A 21,545-nucleotide genomic window follows, 5' to 3' on the forward strand; every position below is an offset into this window, starting at 1 on the left:
ACGGGTCCCTCGGCCGGTTCACGGGACCACCCATTCCTTGGACCTGGACCCTGCAGTCCGCCCCATCCGGATCAAGGCCCGGCACCCACCCCTCACAATGCGGCCAAAGATCGAGGCGGAACTGGACTGGCTAGTGGCCCAAGGTGTGCTGGAGCCAGTAGCATCCACCCGATGGGAAACCCCAATAGTCACCCCGGTGAAGCCAAACGGGGACATCAGGATCTGTGCGGACTATAAGTGCACCCTGAACAAGGCGCTGCAGGACCATGCGTACCCAGTACCATTGGTCAGCCAGTGGCAGCGCTGGCAGGGGCCTGCATATTCGGGAGAACTGGACTTGGCCCAAGCCTACCAGCAGTTGGACGCCGCCACGGCGGAAGCCCAGACGATTGCCACCCACAAGGGGGCTTTCAAGGTCAACAGGCTACAGTTCGGGGTTTCAGTGGCACCGGGGATTTTCCAATCATTTATGGATTCTCTCCTTAAAGGTATTCCAGGGGTTCAGCCGTTTTTAGACGACGTGCTCATCGCCGCCCCCGACGCCCCGTCCTTCGCCGACCGCCTCAGGACAGTGCTCCAATGTTTCGACCAGGCCCGGCTGAAGGTGAAGCGAGAAAAATGCCTCCTTGGGGTCCCCAAGGTGGAGTTCCTGGGGTTCGCGGTGGACGCCCAGGGAATCCACCCCACGGCGGAAAAGACGGCGGCGATTTCGAAGGCCTCGGCTCCAACGGCGAAACCGGAACTGCAGGCCTTCTTGGGCCTATTAAATTTTTATCACTCTTTTCTTCCCCTCAAAGCTGCTGTCGCGGAACCCCTCCATCGGCTTCTGGACAAGGGTGCTCCATGGGTTTGGGGTCCGGCTCAGGCTGCGGCATTCCAAGCAGTCAAGGACCTCCTCATCTCTAACTCGGTCCTGGCCCACTTCAATGAGGATCTGCCGGTGGTACTGGCCTGTGACGCCTCTCCTTATTGGGTCGGGGCAGTCCTGGGGCACAAGCTGCCGGACGGGCGGGAGGTCCCGGTGGCCTACTACTCCCGTACCTTGTCGGCAGCCGAGCACAATTACGCGCAAATAGATAAGGAGGCGCTTGCGATAGTGGCCGGAGTGAAAAAATTTCCTGTTTTCTCCCCAATAAGGACCCAAAGTGGCATTACCACCTCCATTTTATCTTTTTAACAACATTGTGAGGTAGATTAACCTGAGAGAGACTGATCCAAGATTGCCCAGCACGTTTCTGTGGCAGTGTGGGGTTTTGAACCTGGGTCTTCCAGATCCTAGGCCAACAGTCAAGCCACTACACCACAATGGTTCTCACTTTTCACCCCAACAGATCACAGGGATCCAAAGCATCTTATAACACTGTTCTCCCCTCTTCTATTCTCATCCCCTCACAACAACAACCCTGTGAGATAGTAGAAAAGAGCAACAGTCCAGGAACACCTTAAAGACTAACAAAATTTGTGGCAGGGGACAAACTTTCATGAGTCACTGCTCACTTCTGTCTATCTAAGAAAGTGAGCAGTGACTCATGAAAACTCATCCCCTGTCACAAATTTTGTTAGTCTTTAAGGTGTCACTGGACTTTTGCTCTTTTCTACTGCTACAGACAGAGTAACATGGCTACCCACCTGAACCTGTGAGATCGGTTCGGCTGACAGAGAGTGGCCCATGGTAACCCAGCAAGCTTGCACCGGCAGAGTGGGGATCTGAACTTGGCTCTTCCAGATCCTTGTCTGACATGCAGAAATCAAAAGGAGGGAAAAGTGGGACAGCCCTGTCTACATGCAGATTAAACCTTTGGGATAAGCCATAGCTGAGCACGCACTTTTCACGCTGATGCAGTGAATCCCAGGATTAGGTAAGTATTCAATAGTGGTTTAAGCCTAAAACTAAGTTTATATACTCTATCTTCCATGGAAGGAATTTTGAAACCCTTAAAGCGATCCTAATGAAAAGCAGTTTTTCATGAACATTCACAGGACTGGTTTATAACGAGCCACCTTGAGTTCCTTGCAGGAAGGGCGCCATAAAATATATCACAGGCGGATAAGCGCACAAAGATTTGGACCAAAGTCAATGCCTTTTAGGGTTGCCAACCCCCCCGGTTTGCCAGGGGTCCCCCATTTTTTGGGGGGGTCTACCCGCAGCTGGCCAGATGGCCAGCGGGGAAGCCCCGCCCCCAACACCCATAGCCATCCATCTCTCTCCCTTTAAGTGTGTGGAACCCGTGTTTCCTCCCAAGCCGGATCTCCGCAACCTTGCAGGGAAATGCCAGCTTCGTGCTCTTAAAAGGGAAACGCGTCTGCTCTTAAAGGGGAAACGCTGGCTCCTGCATTTAAAAGGGAAACGCTGGCTCCTTTAAGTGCAGGGAACTGCCGTTTCTGGAGATCTGGCACACGGGCAGGTAGGGGGGGCAGACATCCCCAACACGACATCATCACGTCGGGGATGCCCCACCCCTCCAGTAACGTCCCCAAAATCCCCCGCTGGGGGTGGAAGATGGACTTGGCAACCCTAATGCCTTTTCACCTTAAACACTACCTGCTGTATCATGCTACTAGTCTCAGCAGAGAGACTTCTCTCATTATATCAAGTTGATTGGGACATTTGCAACAGTGCAAATCCTGAGTCACTGGAGTTAGTTCGGAAGATGGACTTGGCAACCCTAATGCCTTTTCACCTTAAACACTACCTGCTGTATCATGCTACTAGTCTCAGCAGAGAGACTTCTCTCATTATATCAAGTTGATTGGGACATTTGCAACAGTGCAAATCCTGAGTCACTGGAGTTAGTTCGTAAAACTTTCTTCAAATACATTAGAAGCAGGAAACCAACCAGGGAGGCAGTGGGGCCCTTGGATGACCAAGGGGCAAAAGGAGTACTGAAGGATGATAGGGAAATGGCTGAGAAGCTAAATGCATTTTTTGCCTCTGTCTTCACTGCGGAAGATTAGAAGTTCTTGCCCACTCCAGAACCGCTGATTTCAGGAGGGGTGTTGAAAGACCAGAGTCAGATTGAGGTGACGAGAGAGGAGGTCCTACAACTGATAGACAACTCAAAAACTGATAAATCACCAGGCCTGGATGGCATACATCCGAGAGTTCTGAAAGAACTCAAATGTGAAATTGTGGATCTCCTGACAAAAATATGTAATCTTTCCTTAAAATCTGCCTCTATTCCTGAGGACTGGAAAGTAGCTAATGTCACTCCCATCTTTAAAAAGAGTTCCAGAGGAGATCCGGCAAATTACAGGCCAGTCAGTCTGATGTCGATATCAGGTAAATTGGTAGAAACTGTTATTAAGGAAAGAATTAGTAGGCACATTGATGAACAAAAACTATTGAGGCAGACTCAGTATGGGTTCTGTAAGGGAAGATCTTGTCTCACTAACCTGTTAGTGTTCTTTGAGGGGGTGAACAAACATGTGGACAAGGGGGACCCAACAGATGTTGTTTACCTTGCCTTCCAGAAAGCTTTTGATAAAGTTCCTCATCAAAGGCTCCTAAGTAAGCTCAAAAACTGGCTAATTAATAGGAAACAGAGAGTGAGTATAAATGGGAAATTTTCTCAGTGGAGGGTGGTAAGCAGTGTGGTACCACAGGGATCAGTACTCAGTCCAATGTTTTTTAACTTGTTTATTAATGATTTGGAGTTGGGAGTAAGCAGTGAAGTGGCTAAATTTGCGGATGAAACTGGCAGAGACTGACCAAGAGAGAGATCTTGGAGTCATAATAGATAACTCAATGAAAATGTCTAGACAGTGTGCAACTGCAATAAAAAAGGCCAGTGCTATGCTTGGGATTATTAGGAAGGGAACTGAAAACAAATCAGCCAGTATCTTAATGCCCCTGTATAAATCGATGGTGGATCCTCATTTGGAGTACTGTGTACAGTTCTGGTCACCACATCTCCAAACAGATATTATTGCATTGGGAAAAGTGCAGAAAAGGGCAACAAGAATTATAAAAGGGTTGGAACACTTTCCCTATGAAGAAAGGTTAAGGCTTTTGGGGCTCTTTAGTTTGGAGAAACGAAGGCTGACATGATCATGGTTTATAAGATTATGCATGGGATAGAGCAGGTCGAGAAAGAAGTCCTTTTCTCCCTTTCTCACAATACAAGAACTCGTGGGCACTCCATAAAATTGTTGAGCAGTAGGGTTAGAACAGATAAAAGGAAGTACTTCTTCACCCAAAGAGTGATTGATTAATTCACTGCCACAGGAAGTTGCGGCGGCTACAAGCATGGACAGCTTAGAGAGAGAATTAGATAAGCATATGGAGCAGAGGTCCATTGGTGGCTATTAGCCACAAGGTATAGATAGGGACTCTGGGGCAAGTGATGCTCTGTATTCTTGGTGCGGGGGGGGGGGGGTTTTTTGGGGGGGGGGGGGGGGGGGGTAAACAGCGTGAGGGCTCCTAGTGTCCTGGCCCCACTGCTGGACCTCCTGACGGCATCTGGTATTTTTGGCCAGTGTGTGACAGAGTGTTGGACTGGACAGGCCATTGGCCTGATCCAACATTGGCTTCTCTTATGCTCTTATGTAGTGCGATTACACCCGACTTCCGCGAATGTAAGGCTTCGTAGTGTGGACTCACAAGCCCCGCCCATTATCCCTCCCTCCCAGGAGCCAAGCCCCGCCCCTTGGCGTCACTAGCTCTGACAGGGCGAGAGTCGTTCGATAAGGTGGCCTCAAGAAGCGGAGGAGGGTCACGTGACGGTTCCAATATGGCGGCGCCGTGTCGCTGTCCACTCCCTCTGAGGGAGTCGCGTCTCTTCCGGATCATGGAACCCGGCTGCGGCCGGAGTCTTTGAGTGCCGTTTCCCGCCCTTCGGCGAAGGACCGGCACGGGGGTCGACGGCTCGTCACGGCCATGCAGGAGCAGCAGCCGCCTCCGCCGCCCTCCGCCCGCGAGCAGGACACTCGTACCAAAAGCATGTTCGTGTCGCGGGCCCTGGAGAAGATCCTCTCCGAGAAGGAGGCGAAGCGGCCCCCTCACGGGCAGCTACGAAGAGCCTGCCAAGTGGCACTGGGTGAGTGCGAGGACGGAGCCCCTCACCCCGCCAGCGCGTACTCGGCCAAGACCCCCCCGCCCGGCAGGGAGCCCGTCAAATGTCACTGACCACCCACGGTCGCCTGCGACCCCAGCCTTTCCTTGCAGCACCTGGCCCGAAACCATCCTTCACCAGTGCCTGGCGCGAGGCTGCTGAGGCGGACCTGCCAACGGTCACTCGCGTTTACACCCGCGGTTAGGCGTCTTTATCCAGGAGGGGTTTCCGTGGGACTGACTCCCATAGGAAAGCGAGGGCAACCCTTGCGCAAGCAGGTGAGGGGACCAGCTCGGTGTCCCCTAAAAACTCGGAACCGAACCCGCATTTTGTCTCCTGAAGAAAGAACCTGTTCTTGCTGACCTATCTTCACTTTAATAGGGGTTTGTTTTACGCCTCCAATTAAATAAAACAAGAGTAACAGAATTATTCTCAGCATAACCCAGTTGATTAACCTACAGTGGGATTTGACCGCCGCCCTCCGCCCGCGAGCAGGACACTCGTACCAAAAGCATGTTCGTGTCGCGGGCCCTGGAGAAGATCCTCTCCGAGAAGGAGGCGAAGCGGCCCCCTCACGGGCAGCTACGAAGAGCCTGCCAAGTGGCACTGGGTGAGTGCGAGGACGGAGCCCCTCACCCCGCCAGCGCGTACTCGGCCAAGACCCCCCCGCCCGGCAGGGAGCCCGTCAAATGTCACTGACCACCCACGGTCGCCTGCGACCCCAGCCTTTCCTTGCAGCACCTGGCCCGAAACCATCCTTCACCAGTGCCTGGCGCGAGGCTGCTGAGGCGGACCTGCCAACGGTCACTCGCGTTTACCCCCGCGGTTAGGGGTCTTTATTCAGCAGGGGTTTCCGTGGGACTGACTCCCACAGGAAAGCGAGGGCAACCCTTGCGCAAGCAGGCGAGGGGACCAGCTCGGTGTCCCCTAAAAACTCGGAACCGAACCCGCATTTTGTCTCCTGGAGAAAGAACCTGTTCTTGCTGACCTGTCTTCACTTTAATAGGGGTTTGTTTTATGCCTCCAATTAAATAATACAAGTAGTAACAGAATTAACAGAATTATTCTCAGCATAACGCAGTTGATTAACCTACAGTGGGATTTGACAGAGGGTACTGGTCTAGTTTCAATGTGATCCTAGGCATGTTTGTTCAAAGAACAAGTTCTGCTGAGTCCAGTTCCAAATGTTAACTGTAGGATCTCTGACCAGAGCTGTGTAATCCAACAGAATTGAATGTAGGACCCCAAAACCACATTTTACAGCTTAGGATTCATAAATCTTTTCCTCTGTCCTCATTTGATGGGGTGATCCTGTGTATTGTGCTCTTAATGTCTTACAGGCCACATGCTCTTAAAGTTTCATCATCCCATGAACCATTCCTATTTTCAATAGGCTAGTGTGGGGACCTAGGTGCTTGGAGGAGCCCTGTTAAGCCCCCTGGCCATTTTCTGGTATTCATGTACTTTCCCCAGCTTTCTCAACTGCCATAGGAGCATGTTCCAACTGGCATGTGTTAATAAACAGCTGCATGTACTTAGTGATTGTAGTTGTCATCGGTTACTGCTTGGCAGATTTGTCTGCCACGTTGGATCCTCCCCTGCTTATGAACAGGTGACCTAACTCCCTGTCTTCTGACAGGAAGTGTCTGATAGATTCTCTGGTCAGGTTTGGTTGTGGAGAGAAACAGTAAGGGTTCCTCCCCCTTCCCGAAAGAAAGCACAAGGTTCATTTTGCTTATCTGATAGTAGCAGGCAGTACTAACTGATGGTTTGGAGCTGGGGCAGACCTCTTTACTTAGCAAGTGATAAAGCATGGTTGGGCTGTCTCTATGTGAAACATTTTTCTGTAACTGAAAACTGTGCTGTCTGTAATGTTTTGATGAATATAGTTGTGTTTTCTGGAATCATTTGTGGCAAACCATTTCATACATTTGTTATAAAAATTATCACTACCTTATCACTAGAATTCTGAAAGGTAGTTTTTTTAAAGGATTAGTAGAATGAAAGAAATTAGAGCAGTATTTCTTGGCATTAGCTTTTGGATGTGACCATTAAGAAACTGCCACCCACACTGTCACCAGAGTCTTTATTCATTTATCATGGCTCTACATTTTTTTCTTATATAGGAATGAAATGAAGATTTACAAATTTTCCAGTTAAAGTGCATTAAATGCCTTTTCTAAGCATTGAAAACTGAGGTTTTATCATTATCTTTTGGGAAATGTTTTGTTTAAGGTAGGCCATCTATTTAAATAATGCTGTTAACAAGTTTTTTACCCAGCTAATTTAGACATTTGAGATGTGTTTTAAAGTGCCAGCTCAGCTATGAACATATTTCTGGTCTTTGGCATGTCACTGTTAAGTTTCCCATCTGTTCAAGATCCCTGTCTGTAGAATGGGAATTATTATGGCCTGAACCAAATATATTTTGTGAGGATAAAGAGATTATTGTAAAGAACTCCACATGCTGAACAATACAGCCCTTAAACCATTCTCGTTTTATCATATGAAGAAATTGTTATTGGCACTCCAGTTGTATGTTGGTAGTATTTGTACAGGACATCCAGTGCTATATTAATCATCATCATCATCAGGAGGTGATGGACAGAAAAGGAGGACAGCATCTGCTTGCATGTTGTATCATGAATGAGGGCTTGGGGTGGGGCATCTGCCTTGTATGCAGAAGGTCCCATGTTCAATTCTTGGCATCTCTAATTAAAAGGGCCAGGTAGTAGCAAATAGGAAAGACCTGTACCTGTAACTCAGCTACTGCCAGTCAGAATAGATAGCGCTGGCCTAGATAGACCAGTGGTCTGACTCTGTAAGAGGCAGCCTTATGTGTTCATGTGTCTTGAATAGTGGAGAGAGAAAGAAGGGATGCCAGCTGGAGATAGAATGCATGTGTCAGTGCAGAGTACTTCTGTTGTTTACCAGAGCATCCATAGGGGTCCTTTCTAATGAGTATCTCCTGCCACATGGAGGTTGTCACTGAGACAATATACAGGCCAGAAAACAAGAGCTAGGAGTGTTTAGTAATGGTTTAATCTGAAAGTAATAAATTGAAGTAAAACATGGAATCATCTTCATGAAGAGGTGACATTTGGTAATTAACAGAAGAGGCATTATGACAGCTAATGTAATAGCAAGGAACATTCTAAGATGGTAGCAAGACACTTAAGTTGTATACAGTGCAGCAAGAGAAGCTGGGGAAGAAACAGCTGTGCATTTTGAAAGCATGTGTGTAAGAGAAGCAATTTTTTAACATGGTCTAACTGGTCTCTTAATTGTTCAAGCCTATGGGATTGATCACATTTGCTGTAAAAATGTATAAGCCTATGGGATTGATCACATTTGCTGTGTGATAAGTAAAAATGTGTCTTAAAGGTTTATTTGGATGGTCGCAAGTTGTGACTTTGGACTTCTTGTGCAGCAGTGAAGAAGTGGATGGCTATGGGTGACAGGAGGTTGTTGTACAAAGTTGATCTTACAATGTCCTAAGATGCTTTTGCAAATCCAATTTGGGATTCAGTCTAACTAGCCAGCATCACTTTGTATGGGACTGAAAGGAAGCAGTTTGTGTGGTGTGGTAGCCACCAAGGTAGTTGTGGACAGAAAGATGCTGGAGAACCTAAACAGATATTTGTTGGTGTGTGTATATATAGTAAATAGTATATGAACTATTTATGGAGAAAGAAATGTCAGAGCACTTACTTATGGGACAGAAATTGCTAATCACACTCCACGTGTGTGCTGCTTTCTTGCCTAGAGCAACCTTATTTTCTTTCCCTGTATCAAACGAACTCTATCTTTTATATCTCTTCTCAAAACAACCAATTTTAGAAGGCCCTTCATGGACCCGTGTGTGTGTGTGTGTGTGTGAAAAGTGCCATCAAATTGCAGATGACTTATGATGACCCCAACAAGAGGCTTGCTAAGGCAAGTGAGAAGCGGAGGTGGTTTTCCATTGCTTTCCTCTACAGAGTCTTCCTTGGTGGTCTTGCTTCCGAGTACCAACCCCACTTAGCTTCCAAGATCTGATGAGATCAGGCTATACCATGCCTCCTTCCCGCCCCCTATGGACTATTGTAGCCTTATATTTATCTCATTTTTACTGCCATTCAGCCTTCCTGCGCCACATACATAACTTGCCTTGCTTATCCTCTCTGTTAATTTTCTCATCCCTATTTTTTAAATTAAAAACATTTTGCACAGTGCTGATCACACTGCTGGTTGGAATTGTTCAGTACGGTATGTGTGTATGCTTAGGCACACAGTTGCACACTAAAACTTTCTGAATACTCCCAGTTTCTTTGAGATCCAGGTTCCACAATTTGATTGTAGCCAATTTACTTTGGGCCACTGAACTTAACGAGAGTAGATGAGAATCAGTGAAGCCTCTCAGTTCCATTATTGATCATGCTGTACTGTAATGAAGAGAAAGAACCCCCAAATGAGCAAATTTATAGATATATAATCACATTATTAGATATTAAGCTTTGTTTAATGAGACTTTAATTACTTTCCTAGTCTGTAAAGTGAGAGAGTACAATAAGTTTATTAATGACCTGTGTTGATTTCATTGAAAAACAGATTGTATGCTGATTTTAGGTTGGTGTCTTAACACAACCAGAACAGCAAGACTGGATACTTGCATTCAGTAAATAATTTCTATTGGTAATTAAGATGCTTGTTACAAGGCTTTTTATGTCAGCAGTATTAAATGTCATGCTACATGTAGTCTTGATGCTCAAGAACATTATTCACTGTCTTCCCTTTTATGTAAAACTAGCCTTACTTGAAGGCCATTTACTGTGCAATCCAGTGCACACTCCAGTCTTAGCCTATTGATTTCATTGGTTTTAGAGCAGAGTAACTCTGCATAGGATTTCATTGTTAATCTTCCAGTAAAGACTAAAATTTTTAATTTCGTCTTTGCTTTAAAAATTGTACATATAAGCCCCTGACCTGGACCACCCAGGCGAGCTTGATCTCGTCAGATTTCAGAAGCTAAGCAGGGCCAACCCTGGCAAGTATTTGGATGGGAGACCTCCAGGGAATACCAGGGCTGGGAATTGCCAGAGGCAAGCAATCAAGCCACTTCTCTGAATGTCCTCTGTGCCCAGTAGGAGTCACCAGAGGTCGCCATAACTTCCAGGCACCAACACACACACACACGTACACACACGCAAAAATATGGGAAATTTGTTTTACATGTACATAGATACTTTATGATAGAAACATTTCTTTAAAATATAGAAAGCAAAATATTTTTAATCTTGATCACATACAGCAGGTACCTTTTCTTTTACATGCCATTTCTTTTGTAGTTCTATAAAGTGAAATAAAGTAGAAATATTATTTTGTTAAGACTGTGCCGTAGTGTTGGTATATAGAAATTATAAGTGCAATGGGTTTCTCAAATAACAATATACATATGTAGCTTCTTAGTAGATATTGGAGGTTGCCTGCAAAAATTTGCTCTGTGATCTTGTAGTTCTGGCCTAGATTCTTTGTACAATTATACTTTTTACAAAATTGTTTGCCCCATATGCTGCTATTTTGATGCCTTTTTGTTATCCTCCGTGGCAAATGATTTCAGATTATGGGTTTAATGCATTATTTAGAGCTGAGACTGCAAAAGTGATCTTATCTGCAGTTCTCCAGATACAGGGAAGAAGGAAGAGTGTGTAGAATCTTGCTGGAGTCTGCTGCCATGTTATCTCTAACAATCTCCTGCCATTAAATATGGTAGCTTGGAATCCATTCATCCCTATGTGAAGGAATATTTTTGGTATGCTTAAAGACTTGATTGTTCCCACTGAAGTTTGTTGTTGTTTTGAACAGAAGATCCCCTAAGATGTGTCACAGACTACTTAAAAGAAAGTGTCCTAAGTTTCATAGGCAGTGTACCACTTGGAATGGGGAGGGGATGCAGGAGGGCTATTGTTCAGTAAATAAAAGCTCAAAGATACCATGTTTGCATGGAATGAGTTGTGTTTCTGTCTTCGTTGGCTGTTGTGAATGCTTGTGCAGATTAGAATGTATAATCTTCATGGCTTCCAGACAGTGAATTAAAAGATGCAAGGGAAATAGATGTATATGCCTAGAATGTTTAAATCTGAAGATAAAATGTTTGCTTTTTTCTTTCAGAAGTGGCCAGTTGCTTCAGACTGAATGTCTGCTTCTTAGTGAAAACAAAGGAGTCCATTCCTTATATGGGAGATGTTATACTAATTGCAAAGAACTTGCTCTGGGATGCCTCTCCTTCTGCCAATCAGTGGTTGCCACTTAAACATTAATTACCTGGAAAAACAGTTTTTATGTCCTATCACCCACTGAACTCTATATGTTTGTTGGCATTTAACAGCTAACAAGGCCTATTATCCTGACCCATTAGTTGTTTGCTTTTAGCAGACTACCTCAGTCTGCGGACCCATGCTACTGTTTTCTTATTGTACTCTAGCTCTTTCACAGAAATTTTAATTCAGATCTACTACTTTTAAAAAGTCTAATTATAACATAGTTTAGGAGATTGTTGAATAACAATTCTAAGCAGCCACATTAAAGTTTTAAAGCAGATTGGCTCTAAGTACCTCTTTCTGCTGAAGAAGGATTTGATTTTTAACTTATAATGATGTAACAAGAAGCAGGAGCTGAGCAGAGAGTCCTGTGCTGTACATAGAAAGCAGGTTACAGAGAACTGGTTGTTCCCACATTTTCTTGCTTCCCCATTTTTTGCTCACAAAAGCCAGTTCCTCCCTCCCACATGCACACACACTTTTCAGGACAGATCTCGGCAAAGGGAAGCCATCATAAACATTTATGTTCTTACCTTCCCATTGCACAGTGTTTGACTGTCATATTTTTATCTGTCCTTCTTCCAAGGATCTCCCTGTGGCACAGAGGGTTCTCCAGTGCTTCATTTTCAAGTGCCCCCCCCAACCATCCTCTGAAGTAGGTTAGACTGAAGAAAGTGCCTGGCTCAAGCTCTTCTTCATTGCCTAATCAGGTTTTGAACTTGGATTTCCCAGGTCCTAGCTGTCTCACACTGTTCTGCATGGAATGGGAAGCTTTGCTTTCATTAAAAAGCAGTCATTAACTCAAGTGCAACTGGCTGGTTAGCAGCTAAGCTTTCCTGCAGCCTGGATCTTGCTGGATAATGTCTGTGGTTCTCATGATTCTCCCTCTGCTGATCTAGCGCCCTGACTGATGGACTAGCATGACAACATGGACCTGTTCTTCAGGACCTGTCCCTTGCAGTAGAGATTATGGTATAATTCACAAAGAGTAGGGTCAGATTGCCCTAGCCATAATTTCCTTGTGCAACTAGATGGAGAATACTGGTGATGTGCAGTAGTCCTGGGCTGTTGAAGCCAACATTAGCACAGAAAATCTTATGCAATACCTTCTCATTCTGTCTGATGCTTTTTTTCCAGAGAAGCCACAATGTGTTGGTTAAGCTATCCATTTGGCTTAGTCCTAGATTACATGCGACTTTGTTATCTCTTTAAAAGTAGCCTGTGTGGGTTGGTTTTGTACTGGACATTTCTTATGTACAGGTGATGTCATTTCCCAGAGGGTGTAAAATGCAACATGGCAAATATGGCTAAAGCAATTTGTGTCCAATGAACTGCCATAGAAAATATGTGGATTTCCTTTGCATTCTTCTCTTTCCTTGCAATCTCTTGATTCCCACAAGGATTATTCCAGAAGTTGTGTGGCCCATGTGAATTAGTGGCCATGTCAGGGAAGGGGGATGTAGTAAGGATGGAGAAGTTGAATTTGCTCCTTCCTTTCTCTGTCTTCCATCAATAAAGTTCCCCTGCCTTGATCAAATGGTGCTGTCCGAGGCTGCATTTCATTAAAAACATAAATACTGAGAGATCCCTATAGAGTAGTTCAGCCCTTATAATAGGAGAGAGAAATTTCTTGCCCTTTAAAGGTAGAGAAACAAAGTTTCTGTGGTACATGTGCAATATGTAGTCTGTAGCAAAAGGATTTCTGGCCACTTTTGAGGTAGCAAGTTTGGTCAGCCACAACACCTGCTGTGCTGTTCAAACAGAAAATTAAAGGGTTTCCAGATAATTGAAGCAGTATTGAATATGTGATCTCCTACACAGATAGCTCCAGAACAGATTCTACTAGAGTATTGTGCATGATTCATTGCAGTCCAGTGCTTAAATTGTTTAATTCAAGTGACAACAGTTGGAACAGGGCTTCTAGTTTCTGAATCATACTGTTGTCCTGCTGTTTCAGTGAAAAATCTCTTAGCAAGTGGATTACTTAATAAAATGTGCCCGATTGCATAAAAGGGTACATATCATTTGAAAACAGGTATTACAAGTGTAGGCCCATGATACTCGCAGCAGGGGATTCACTCACCACCACCCCCTTTCTTGCCAGACCTGTGCCCTGCACAACTCCCAGACCTGTGCCTTTGCCGCCTGTGAGCCTGGCGTGACTCCCGGGCTGCTCTGCCAGCATGGTCCCAGCCTGCAGTGGCAGCATGTCCAGAGTGCCCCAAGTTTGCAGAAAAACCTCTTTAGCCTCCATGTGGCCCTGATCCGCAGATTTAGCTCTCTACGGATGGGAGCCACATGTGGCTAATAGTATACAGGTACTTGTTAAAAAAAACCCCAACCCTCAATAATCCATGAGAATGAGGAAGACCCTTTTCTAAAATTGCAGCAATCTTGTTCCAAGACATTTATTTTCTTAAATGGAAACAGTGGGGAAATGCATGCGTTGTTACTCTAACTTTTTGCCATTGTCCAATACAGAGGTCATGTGGAGTATGGGAATGTAGGAACTGTAGATAAATGGTGAACAGCAATTTACTGTCAGTTTACTATTAAAGTATTTGACATTATAAATGCTTTGAGATTTATATGTGTTTACATTGTTGCACTTCTTTCTAATGCTGTTTCAATAGGCTAGGATTTAAAACTACCAGTACCTGATTTCCAGGTTTATACCCAAGCACAGGTATGGCAGGCTTCCTAAGTCCATATGATTTTTATTATTGTTTCATATACTTTTTAGGGATTGGTTCATTCTGTATAGGTTGATTGTTATAGTACCCAGGAAGGATTATTTCTCCTATAAAAGTTTGTTTCTTGTTCCTTCCTGGCTATAACATTGTGACCTGTGTATTAGTAAATTGGGCAGTTTGGACGGCATGGTGTTTCTTTCCCTGGATTTACAACACCCATAGGGTGAACAAAGTAATCTTATAGGCTCATTCCTACTCAAGGGCTACCAGTTGGTTATTCCTGTTGAAGACATGCAAGTGTTTAGAGAATCTTGTATGGTGTAATAAGAAATTTGTCATGCTAAATTGTGGATTAGCTATTGAGAGATATTAATGACTGGCTTCATGAGAAGTGTTGCCGTCAGCAGAATTTTCAAGCAGCTGTTTATTGGGCATAATAATCTATTGCTTATTATTCTGTATTTGTAAAAGAATTATTTAAAAGGCATCTGGAAAAATGAATCTCCTATCCAAATACTGCTATTCAATGTGCCTTTTGCTCTGTCTGTGTAGTATATATGCTGGTGTCTTTTGCATCTGTGCTAAAAGTTACTAAGTTTTTTCTAGTATCAGCAGTTAGTTAATGGTGTGAATCTGCAACATAAACAATTCTGTGCTTTTTGTTTTTTTCTTTTACCAGATGAAATAAAAGCAGAACTCGAAAAGCAAAGGTGAGTATGTGCTGTAATTTGGAGGCTGAGAATCAAAGACCAAGACTAATGTGAAAATGTAAGCATGGCTTCTAGGTACCAACATGCTTGGCACTATGCATGCAAAGGCATGTCCAGACTGCATTGACTTCAGGCGACTTTCTAAAACCTAATATATCAATGATACACAAATAATGCACTATCAGGGGTATGTTTTCTTCTGTGTGCTACAGAAGTATCTGAATACATGTTTCAGGCTTTCTTGTGTGTGTGGTGCTGAGCAATGACTTCAGCAAGACAGTTTGGGATGTGGTAAGTGCACATCCAGAGGTGTCTCCAGTGGAGGTAGTTGCATCTTATGGAAGATTATGGAGAACATGTACAGGTTTGAGCAATTCTTGCAGTTGCAAGTGGTCAAGATAAAACTACCACTGTATTTCGGTTACAAGAAACGGCTTCCCATACATCCTAAAGATGTCGTTTTTACCACTTCCCTTTCTTTCAACTAGATTTCCCCCCAGCATTTTTGATGACATGCCCATTATTTTCTAGCAGAAAATCTTAGTTTCCTTTCTTTCTTTGTAACCCTTTCTTATATTGGCCACAAAACATGTATTTAATTGGTTCGATCAGATACCAGTCTACAGTTGTATTTAATTAATCGTGTTGGCTGTTGATGTTTGGCTTTCTCTCTAATGTTATCAGCTTCTTAAATTAGTTCTATTGTGGTTTCCTGTTTCTTTAGTGGATACTGTGCCTGATACAGAAGTTAATGATGTTTTAGGAAGGGTCTTAATAAGAGTCTTTTGTAACACTGAAGAAGCCCAGACAAAAACTGTATTGATCACTTTTCACATTGGACTTATTTGAAATTTGGTGTTTGCGCTTTCCCATTTCCCTTCCTTGCCTGTCTACAACTGTCTGAAAATGTGGAGGCATGGCTCTGCCTCCATAAAAGCTGCAGGCGTTACTAAATTGCTTGATTTGGAGGTAGCTTGACATTTGATTACCTTTATTTTCACAAATCTTCCCCTGCCCCATTCTATGTTTGTAGGTAGGTATGTCTGTTAATGCTTCTCTTCTCATGCTTAAAAAGGATTTTGGACATGGTAGTGACCTGCAGGTGTATTCCCATGTTGCAGAGATGTAATATAGGGAGTTGCAGGATTCATATGAGATTTCCCCTCCTGAATTATCTTGGAGCTAACAATTACAAACATTTAGATTGATGATCTTTCACTTTAAGCCCAAGGGGAAGGAATAATGTTGCAAGTAAACCAATTCACATTTAAGGATTTCAACTCTGATAGAAATATCAGAATTGGGCATGAAAGGAAAATTTTGATATGCCTTCTTGAGAACCATTCAGTTAACCACACTTTGTGGTCCTAACAACCGTGCATGCAAGAAGGAGTTTCTCCATAGACTTTTCTCAACCAGCAGATACACTCAGGGTGCAGCTAAGCCGATTGCACAATGGAGCCTGGCAGTGAGCGGCAGTTGTGCAGAGAGTATGGAGGGAGCCCCTGCATGTGTGTCTGCTGCTTTTGAACAAACATGGACATCTGGGATTGTGGCCCTGGACTTCAGGTCTTCATTCGCCTGCTCACTAATTTATTCCCAAGCAGGTATGAAAGATCTGGTCTTTGAATTGTGAAGGATTGTCAGTAAAAAATCTGGTCTTTGAATTGTGAAGGATTGTCAGTAAAAGATGTGTACAGTCAGTTCTATGTAGTCTACAAATCTATTTTTGAACTGGTTATGTACATCTTGTTTCTAAGAATCAAGAATCTAAGAATTCTTTGCTCTAATTCCGTATTTTAAAATTGTACTGTTAAAAATGCTGTAATTTACCTGCTTTCTATGGCTGAGAAGTTAATTGGAAAATAGATGTCTATCAATTAATTAACATAGTGATTTTATTTCATTTTTTTTCTGATTAGCCAAGGCAGCGTAACCACACCAAAAGCAAACTTCATTGAAGCAGATAAATATTTTCTGCCATTTGAATTGGCTTGCCAGTCAAAGTCCCCTCGAATTGTCAGCACCTCCTTGGACTGCTTACAGGTATCCCATTTAAACTAAGATATCATCAAGCTTTGCTGCAATTTTATTTATTGTGATTTACATATATGTATCTATTGCTGGTCAGCAAATTATGAGACAAAAAAATCTGATTGCTTTTATTACTTTCCTTTCCCTCTCCCCACATTTCTGAAGTTTCTTGAGTCTTTATAGCCTTCTATCAGAATTTTTCCTTCCAGCTTTGCAAGCATTCTACCATTTTGCATATACAGTACTCTGGTTAATGAGCATTTCTGATGGGACTTTTATGTCATAAAGGTCTACGGGAGATCTTAGATGCTTCATCATCAGATTATACTTTAGATTTTTTTGTCAATTTTTCTATTAGTGGCTTAAATTCATTTTAACTCCCCCCCCCCGCCTGAAGGTATTAGAGAAGCTTTCCTGACATTTTGTATCCTTTAAGTGTTTAGTGCTTGAAAATGGTGCTAATGCGGTTTATTATTTTTTGCCTAGAAACTCATAGCATATGGACATATCACTGGTAATGCTCCTGACAGTGGAGCTCCTGGAAAACGCCTGATAGACCGGATAGTCGAAACAATCTGCAATTGTTTTCAGGGTCCTCAAACCGATGAAGGTGTGCAGCTACAAATAATAAAGGTATTTTGGTTTGGTTTTGTTGTTTAGCTCCAGCGCTTTGCTTACAGAAACAGCTCATTTTATATCTCTGTAAGAAAATCCCCAAATCTAATCTAGTGAGACTCAACAGTTTATTCTTTCAGGTACCGAACTGTGTGTATTCACTGGGTTGACATCTTGCTAAATATGAATACTGTCTGCATTTTGTGTCCTGTATTTCTAGACCCAGTTTATTTTTTTAGAGCCTGCCCCTTATCTCTTGGGATCTGATTTCCCATTACCTAGTGGATATTGACTGACTGTACCGTGGTTATATGATATGTCCTGCTGCAGCATCATCTCTACTATTTTAAGACTCCTCTTGAGCTAGTAACAAAGTCACTCTTAATTACCTTTACAGTAGAAAATTCACTGATTTATTTTGAAAGGCCCTTGCTAACTTTTAATCTTATAGGATACTATAATCCTATTCAGTTCAGTGAGGAGAGCCCCAACTGTAATAGATATCCAGAAAGAGATTGTGCCTTTGCTAGCTACAGGCTGCTCTTCTTCATACTGCTTCCTCAATTCCCCACTCCCCAGAAAAATGGGTGTGATGTGTATCTGTTACTAGGAAGCCAGTTTGGTGTAGAGGTTAAAAACTGCGGACTCTAATCTGGAGAACCAGGTTCAGTTCCCCACTCCTCCACTTGAAGGAGGAGCTCTCTCAGCCGCTAAAAACAAGTCTAGCTCACCACTAGCGTAATGCTAAGAGCTAGAACTTGTAGCTGCCAGACAGTCTTTTGATCTCCTGGCTATTCTACGCACAATGCCATACAATAATTACTATTTTATTAAATGAATTTATTTTCTTTAATCCTTAAATCAAATTATGCTTTTGTTTAGAAGTGCTATAGATTCCTAGTATTGTTCCTGTGTGCGCGCACATAAATATAGATATATCAGGTTTGTTTCTCAGTTGGCTTTGTTCTCTGGTGTTTTGTTTTGTTTTGTTTCTTCAGGCTCTTCTTACTGCTGTCACATCCCCATATATAGAAATTCATGAAGGAACAATTCTTCAGACCGTTAGAACTTGCTATAACATCTATCTAGCCAGTAAAAATCTCATCAATCAGACAACTGCCAAGGCTACCCTCACTCAGATGCTGAATGTCATTTTCACACGGATGGAAAACCAAGCAGTATGTAGTAACTTGTTTATCCATCTATCTTTAACATGCCATCTTAAAAACATGTGTTTTACTACTGCTTCTCTTTTGGGGCAATTGTGATAAGATAGAAAGGACGACTTGATTAGCAATGGATTTTGGCTGCTTTAGTCCAATGCATTTTGTCTGAGGACATATTGTGGGCTTATGCACTCCCTCCACTTCCCTTTTGCACACAGAGTCCTCCTTCCTCTCCTGATTTGCTGGAACTATAGTTTTCCAGGATGTCCAGAGTGGGCTAACCATGATATGCTAGCAGGAATTCTCTCCAGACTATGGCTCGCAGATCTGACAAAGGGAGCTTTGACTCTCGGAAGCTCATATCCCAAAAATCTTGTTGGTCTCTAAGGTGCTCCTAGTCTGAATCTAGCAGTTTTATATGTGGGAACCCTGAATTAATCTTGGAATATCCATTGCTATCTTGGAAATGCTGAAACTGAACCGCTGTAGAGAGATGACAAAATGGAGAGACAGACAATTCTTGAAGTCTGAATTGGGTGAAACATGATAGTGCTCACCAAGAGTTGCATCCCAGCTCAAATGGCTTGTGAAGCCCACTTCCCATCATGGTTTCAGGTCATGGGTTGGACGGTCAAAGCTTCATGCACCTCACATAGTGGGCTCTGGCTCGTGGAAGTTTGATAAAATAAATTTACAGATTACTAAGGTGTCATAAGACTTCTCGTGGCTGCATAAACCAGACTTTTTCTATTAAATACTGCTTTGCTTTATACTGTGATGTACGCTGAAAAAGCATTTCCACCTTCATTTTTTTAGATACAAGAGGCCAGAGAGCTAGAAACAACAAATCAACAAAAATCCCACTCTCCTATGACTTACAGTGTGTCAGGGTCTCCAAAGATTGGTCGACTGCAACATAATCTACAGGAGAGCAAACCTTCAACTCCTGTAAAAGCAGACCTGACTAATGGTGAGCCAGAAAGTACAGAAAATGGAGAGCGGAAGCCAAAGAATGATTTGACTCCTCCAGTATTTGGTAAATAAGCTTGTGATATTTGTGCTGACTTAAAGTAAAATGATTTGTCTGGAAGAAGAATGCTGATGACTTATATTTCCTCTCAGGAGACTTTTGCATACCTTGAAGTTTTGATAGTGTTCCTTTTAACAATCATTACAAATTTAGTTTTTCTGCTATTGCAGCTTTAACCCACTCACCAAGAACAAACAAAATTGCTTCTAATCCCTGCTTCTATACACATTGCAAGTTACAAAAGCTTTTGAAATTCCTAAAATGCAGTTATTCTGTGAGTAGGGATGGGCACAAACCTAAAAATCCCAGTTCAGTTTAGGGATTGGGATAGCCCCAAACTGAACCCCGAACTGAGCCAAAATTGCCCTGAATCGAACCAGCGGGTCAGATCCCCCCTTTTTCCTAGCCATGGCTTGCTGCGGTCGGGAGAAATGGAGGGATAGCCCAGGAAGGATTAAATGACTGCAAGCCATTTCAGTATTCCATTTCGCTTCCCCCCACTTCAAAGTGTGGGGAGCAAAACAGAGCGCTGAAATGGTTTCACCCATTTCAGCCTGACAGACATCTGCCTCTAGGTTTTAATGCTGGCAGCCATTTCAGTGCTTCATTTTGCTTCCCCCTGCTCCAAAGCAGGGGGAAGTGAAATGGACAGGTTAAATGTTTGTCAGCCATTTAAACCTTCCTGGGCGATCCCCCCTTTCCTGGGAAGGGTTAAATGACTTACCGGGGGAATGAAACGGACGGGTTTAATGGCTCACAGCTATTTAAATCTAACAGCTGATGGGCGTACCCTCCCAGCTGTTAAGCTGAAATGGCTGGCAGCTATTTCAGTGGATGGTTTTGCTTCCCCGCCACCACTTACAAGTGGGGAGAAGCGAAACCAATCAGTGAAACGTCTCACACCCATTTCAGCCTAACAGGAGGGTGGGTGCGCCTGTCAGCTGTTAGGCTGAAATGGCTGCCAGCCATTTAAACCTAACATGTGAGCTGTGGACCTGCGCCACTCAGTTGTTAGGTTTAAATGGCCCAAACAGCCAAACCGGGCAAAAGTCTGGGAAATGTTCGGGGAAGGCACCTCCCCCTAACATTGGTTCAGGGGTTCCGAACCAGGCCAAATTCATGACACATTTTGGCTCATGAACCAGTTTATCCCCATCCCTATTTGTGAGTAAGCTAGTAGATTTAATTCCTGACTACTGCTCTAAAATTAGTACACTAGTTATGTCTCCAATCCTAGTAGTTCAAAATAGTGCGATTTCTCCATGTATACATTGTAATATTTTTCTCCAAGCTCCTTTGCGTCAAATACGAAGTGAACAATATCTGGCAACGTTAAAAGTATTTGCAATGGTAATAGGTGGCTGAGGAGAAAAATGCATGAGGAGATAGAAATGTCATTACTCTAGTATAACCAACTATTATTTGATTTTCAGTACTATATTTAGAACTATGATACAAGCTGTATAGCCGTTCTGGAGATTATGTTAGTAGGGAAAATTGTTATAGATGTGTAAACACATTGCAAAAACATAGGCATTATGTCTAAGCTTTGAAAACTAGTGATTCATTCAGTAAGAAATGAAGCAAATTAGGCTGAAATTATGTATTGATATATTACGCCTGGGACTGGAACTCTACGTATCAGACACTTATCCATAGAATGAAACATAGGGGGAGCAGCTTAATCTAAACCATTTTTATCTGCAAGCATTGGATTGGACCTTATGAAACATTAATGGAAGAGAGATCTGACAGTGCTGTTCCTTTGGCGCCAGCTGTTTAATGCTTGTCTTTCTTTGCTGTACTCCTGAGCTTGTGCAATGGCTGCAATCAGATTTTGGGACAATCTGTAACTGAAGCACTCTTGCCCATTAGTGCAGCTTGTTTCCATGTGGCAACACTCATCTTCATGCTTCCCTCTCTCTCCTTCATGGAGCTCTGTTTGAA

General features: G+C 43.4%; 1 protein-coding gene across 1 annotated transcript in view; it reads left to right on the forward strand.

Annotated features, from left to right (window-relative positions):
* Positions 1-4,717: 4,717 nt before the first annotated feature.
* ARFGEF2 (ADP ribosylation factor guanine nucleotide exchange factor 2) overlaps positions 4,718-21,545 on the forward strand; it is a 58,941-nt gene continuing 42,113 nt past the window's right edge. Inside the window, 6 exon segments of the mRNA XM_015410921.1 lie at positions 4,718-5,036; positions 14,723-14,753; positions 16,676-16,799; positions 17,274-17,420; positions 18,401-18,580; positions 19,385-19,604. Coding sequence (XP_015266407.1) covers positions 4,877-5,036; positions 14,723-14,753; positions 16,676-16,799; positions 17,274-17,420; positions 18,401-18,580; positions 19,385-19,604 — 862 coding nt within the window. The 5' untranslated portion in view covers positions 4,718-4,876.

The sequence above is a fragment of the Gekko japonicus genome, unplaced genomic scaffold (genome assembly GCF_001447785.1).
Source record: "Gekko japonicus isolate JY-2015 unplaced genomic scaffold, Gekko_japonicus_V1.1 scaffold125, whole genome shotgun sequence".
Classification (NCBI taxonomy): domain Eukaryota; kingdom Metazoa; phylum Chordata; class Lepidosauria; order Squamata; family Gekkonidae; genus Gekko; species Gekko japonicus.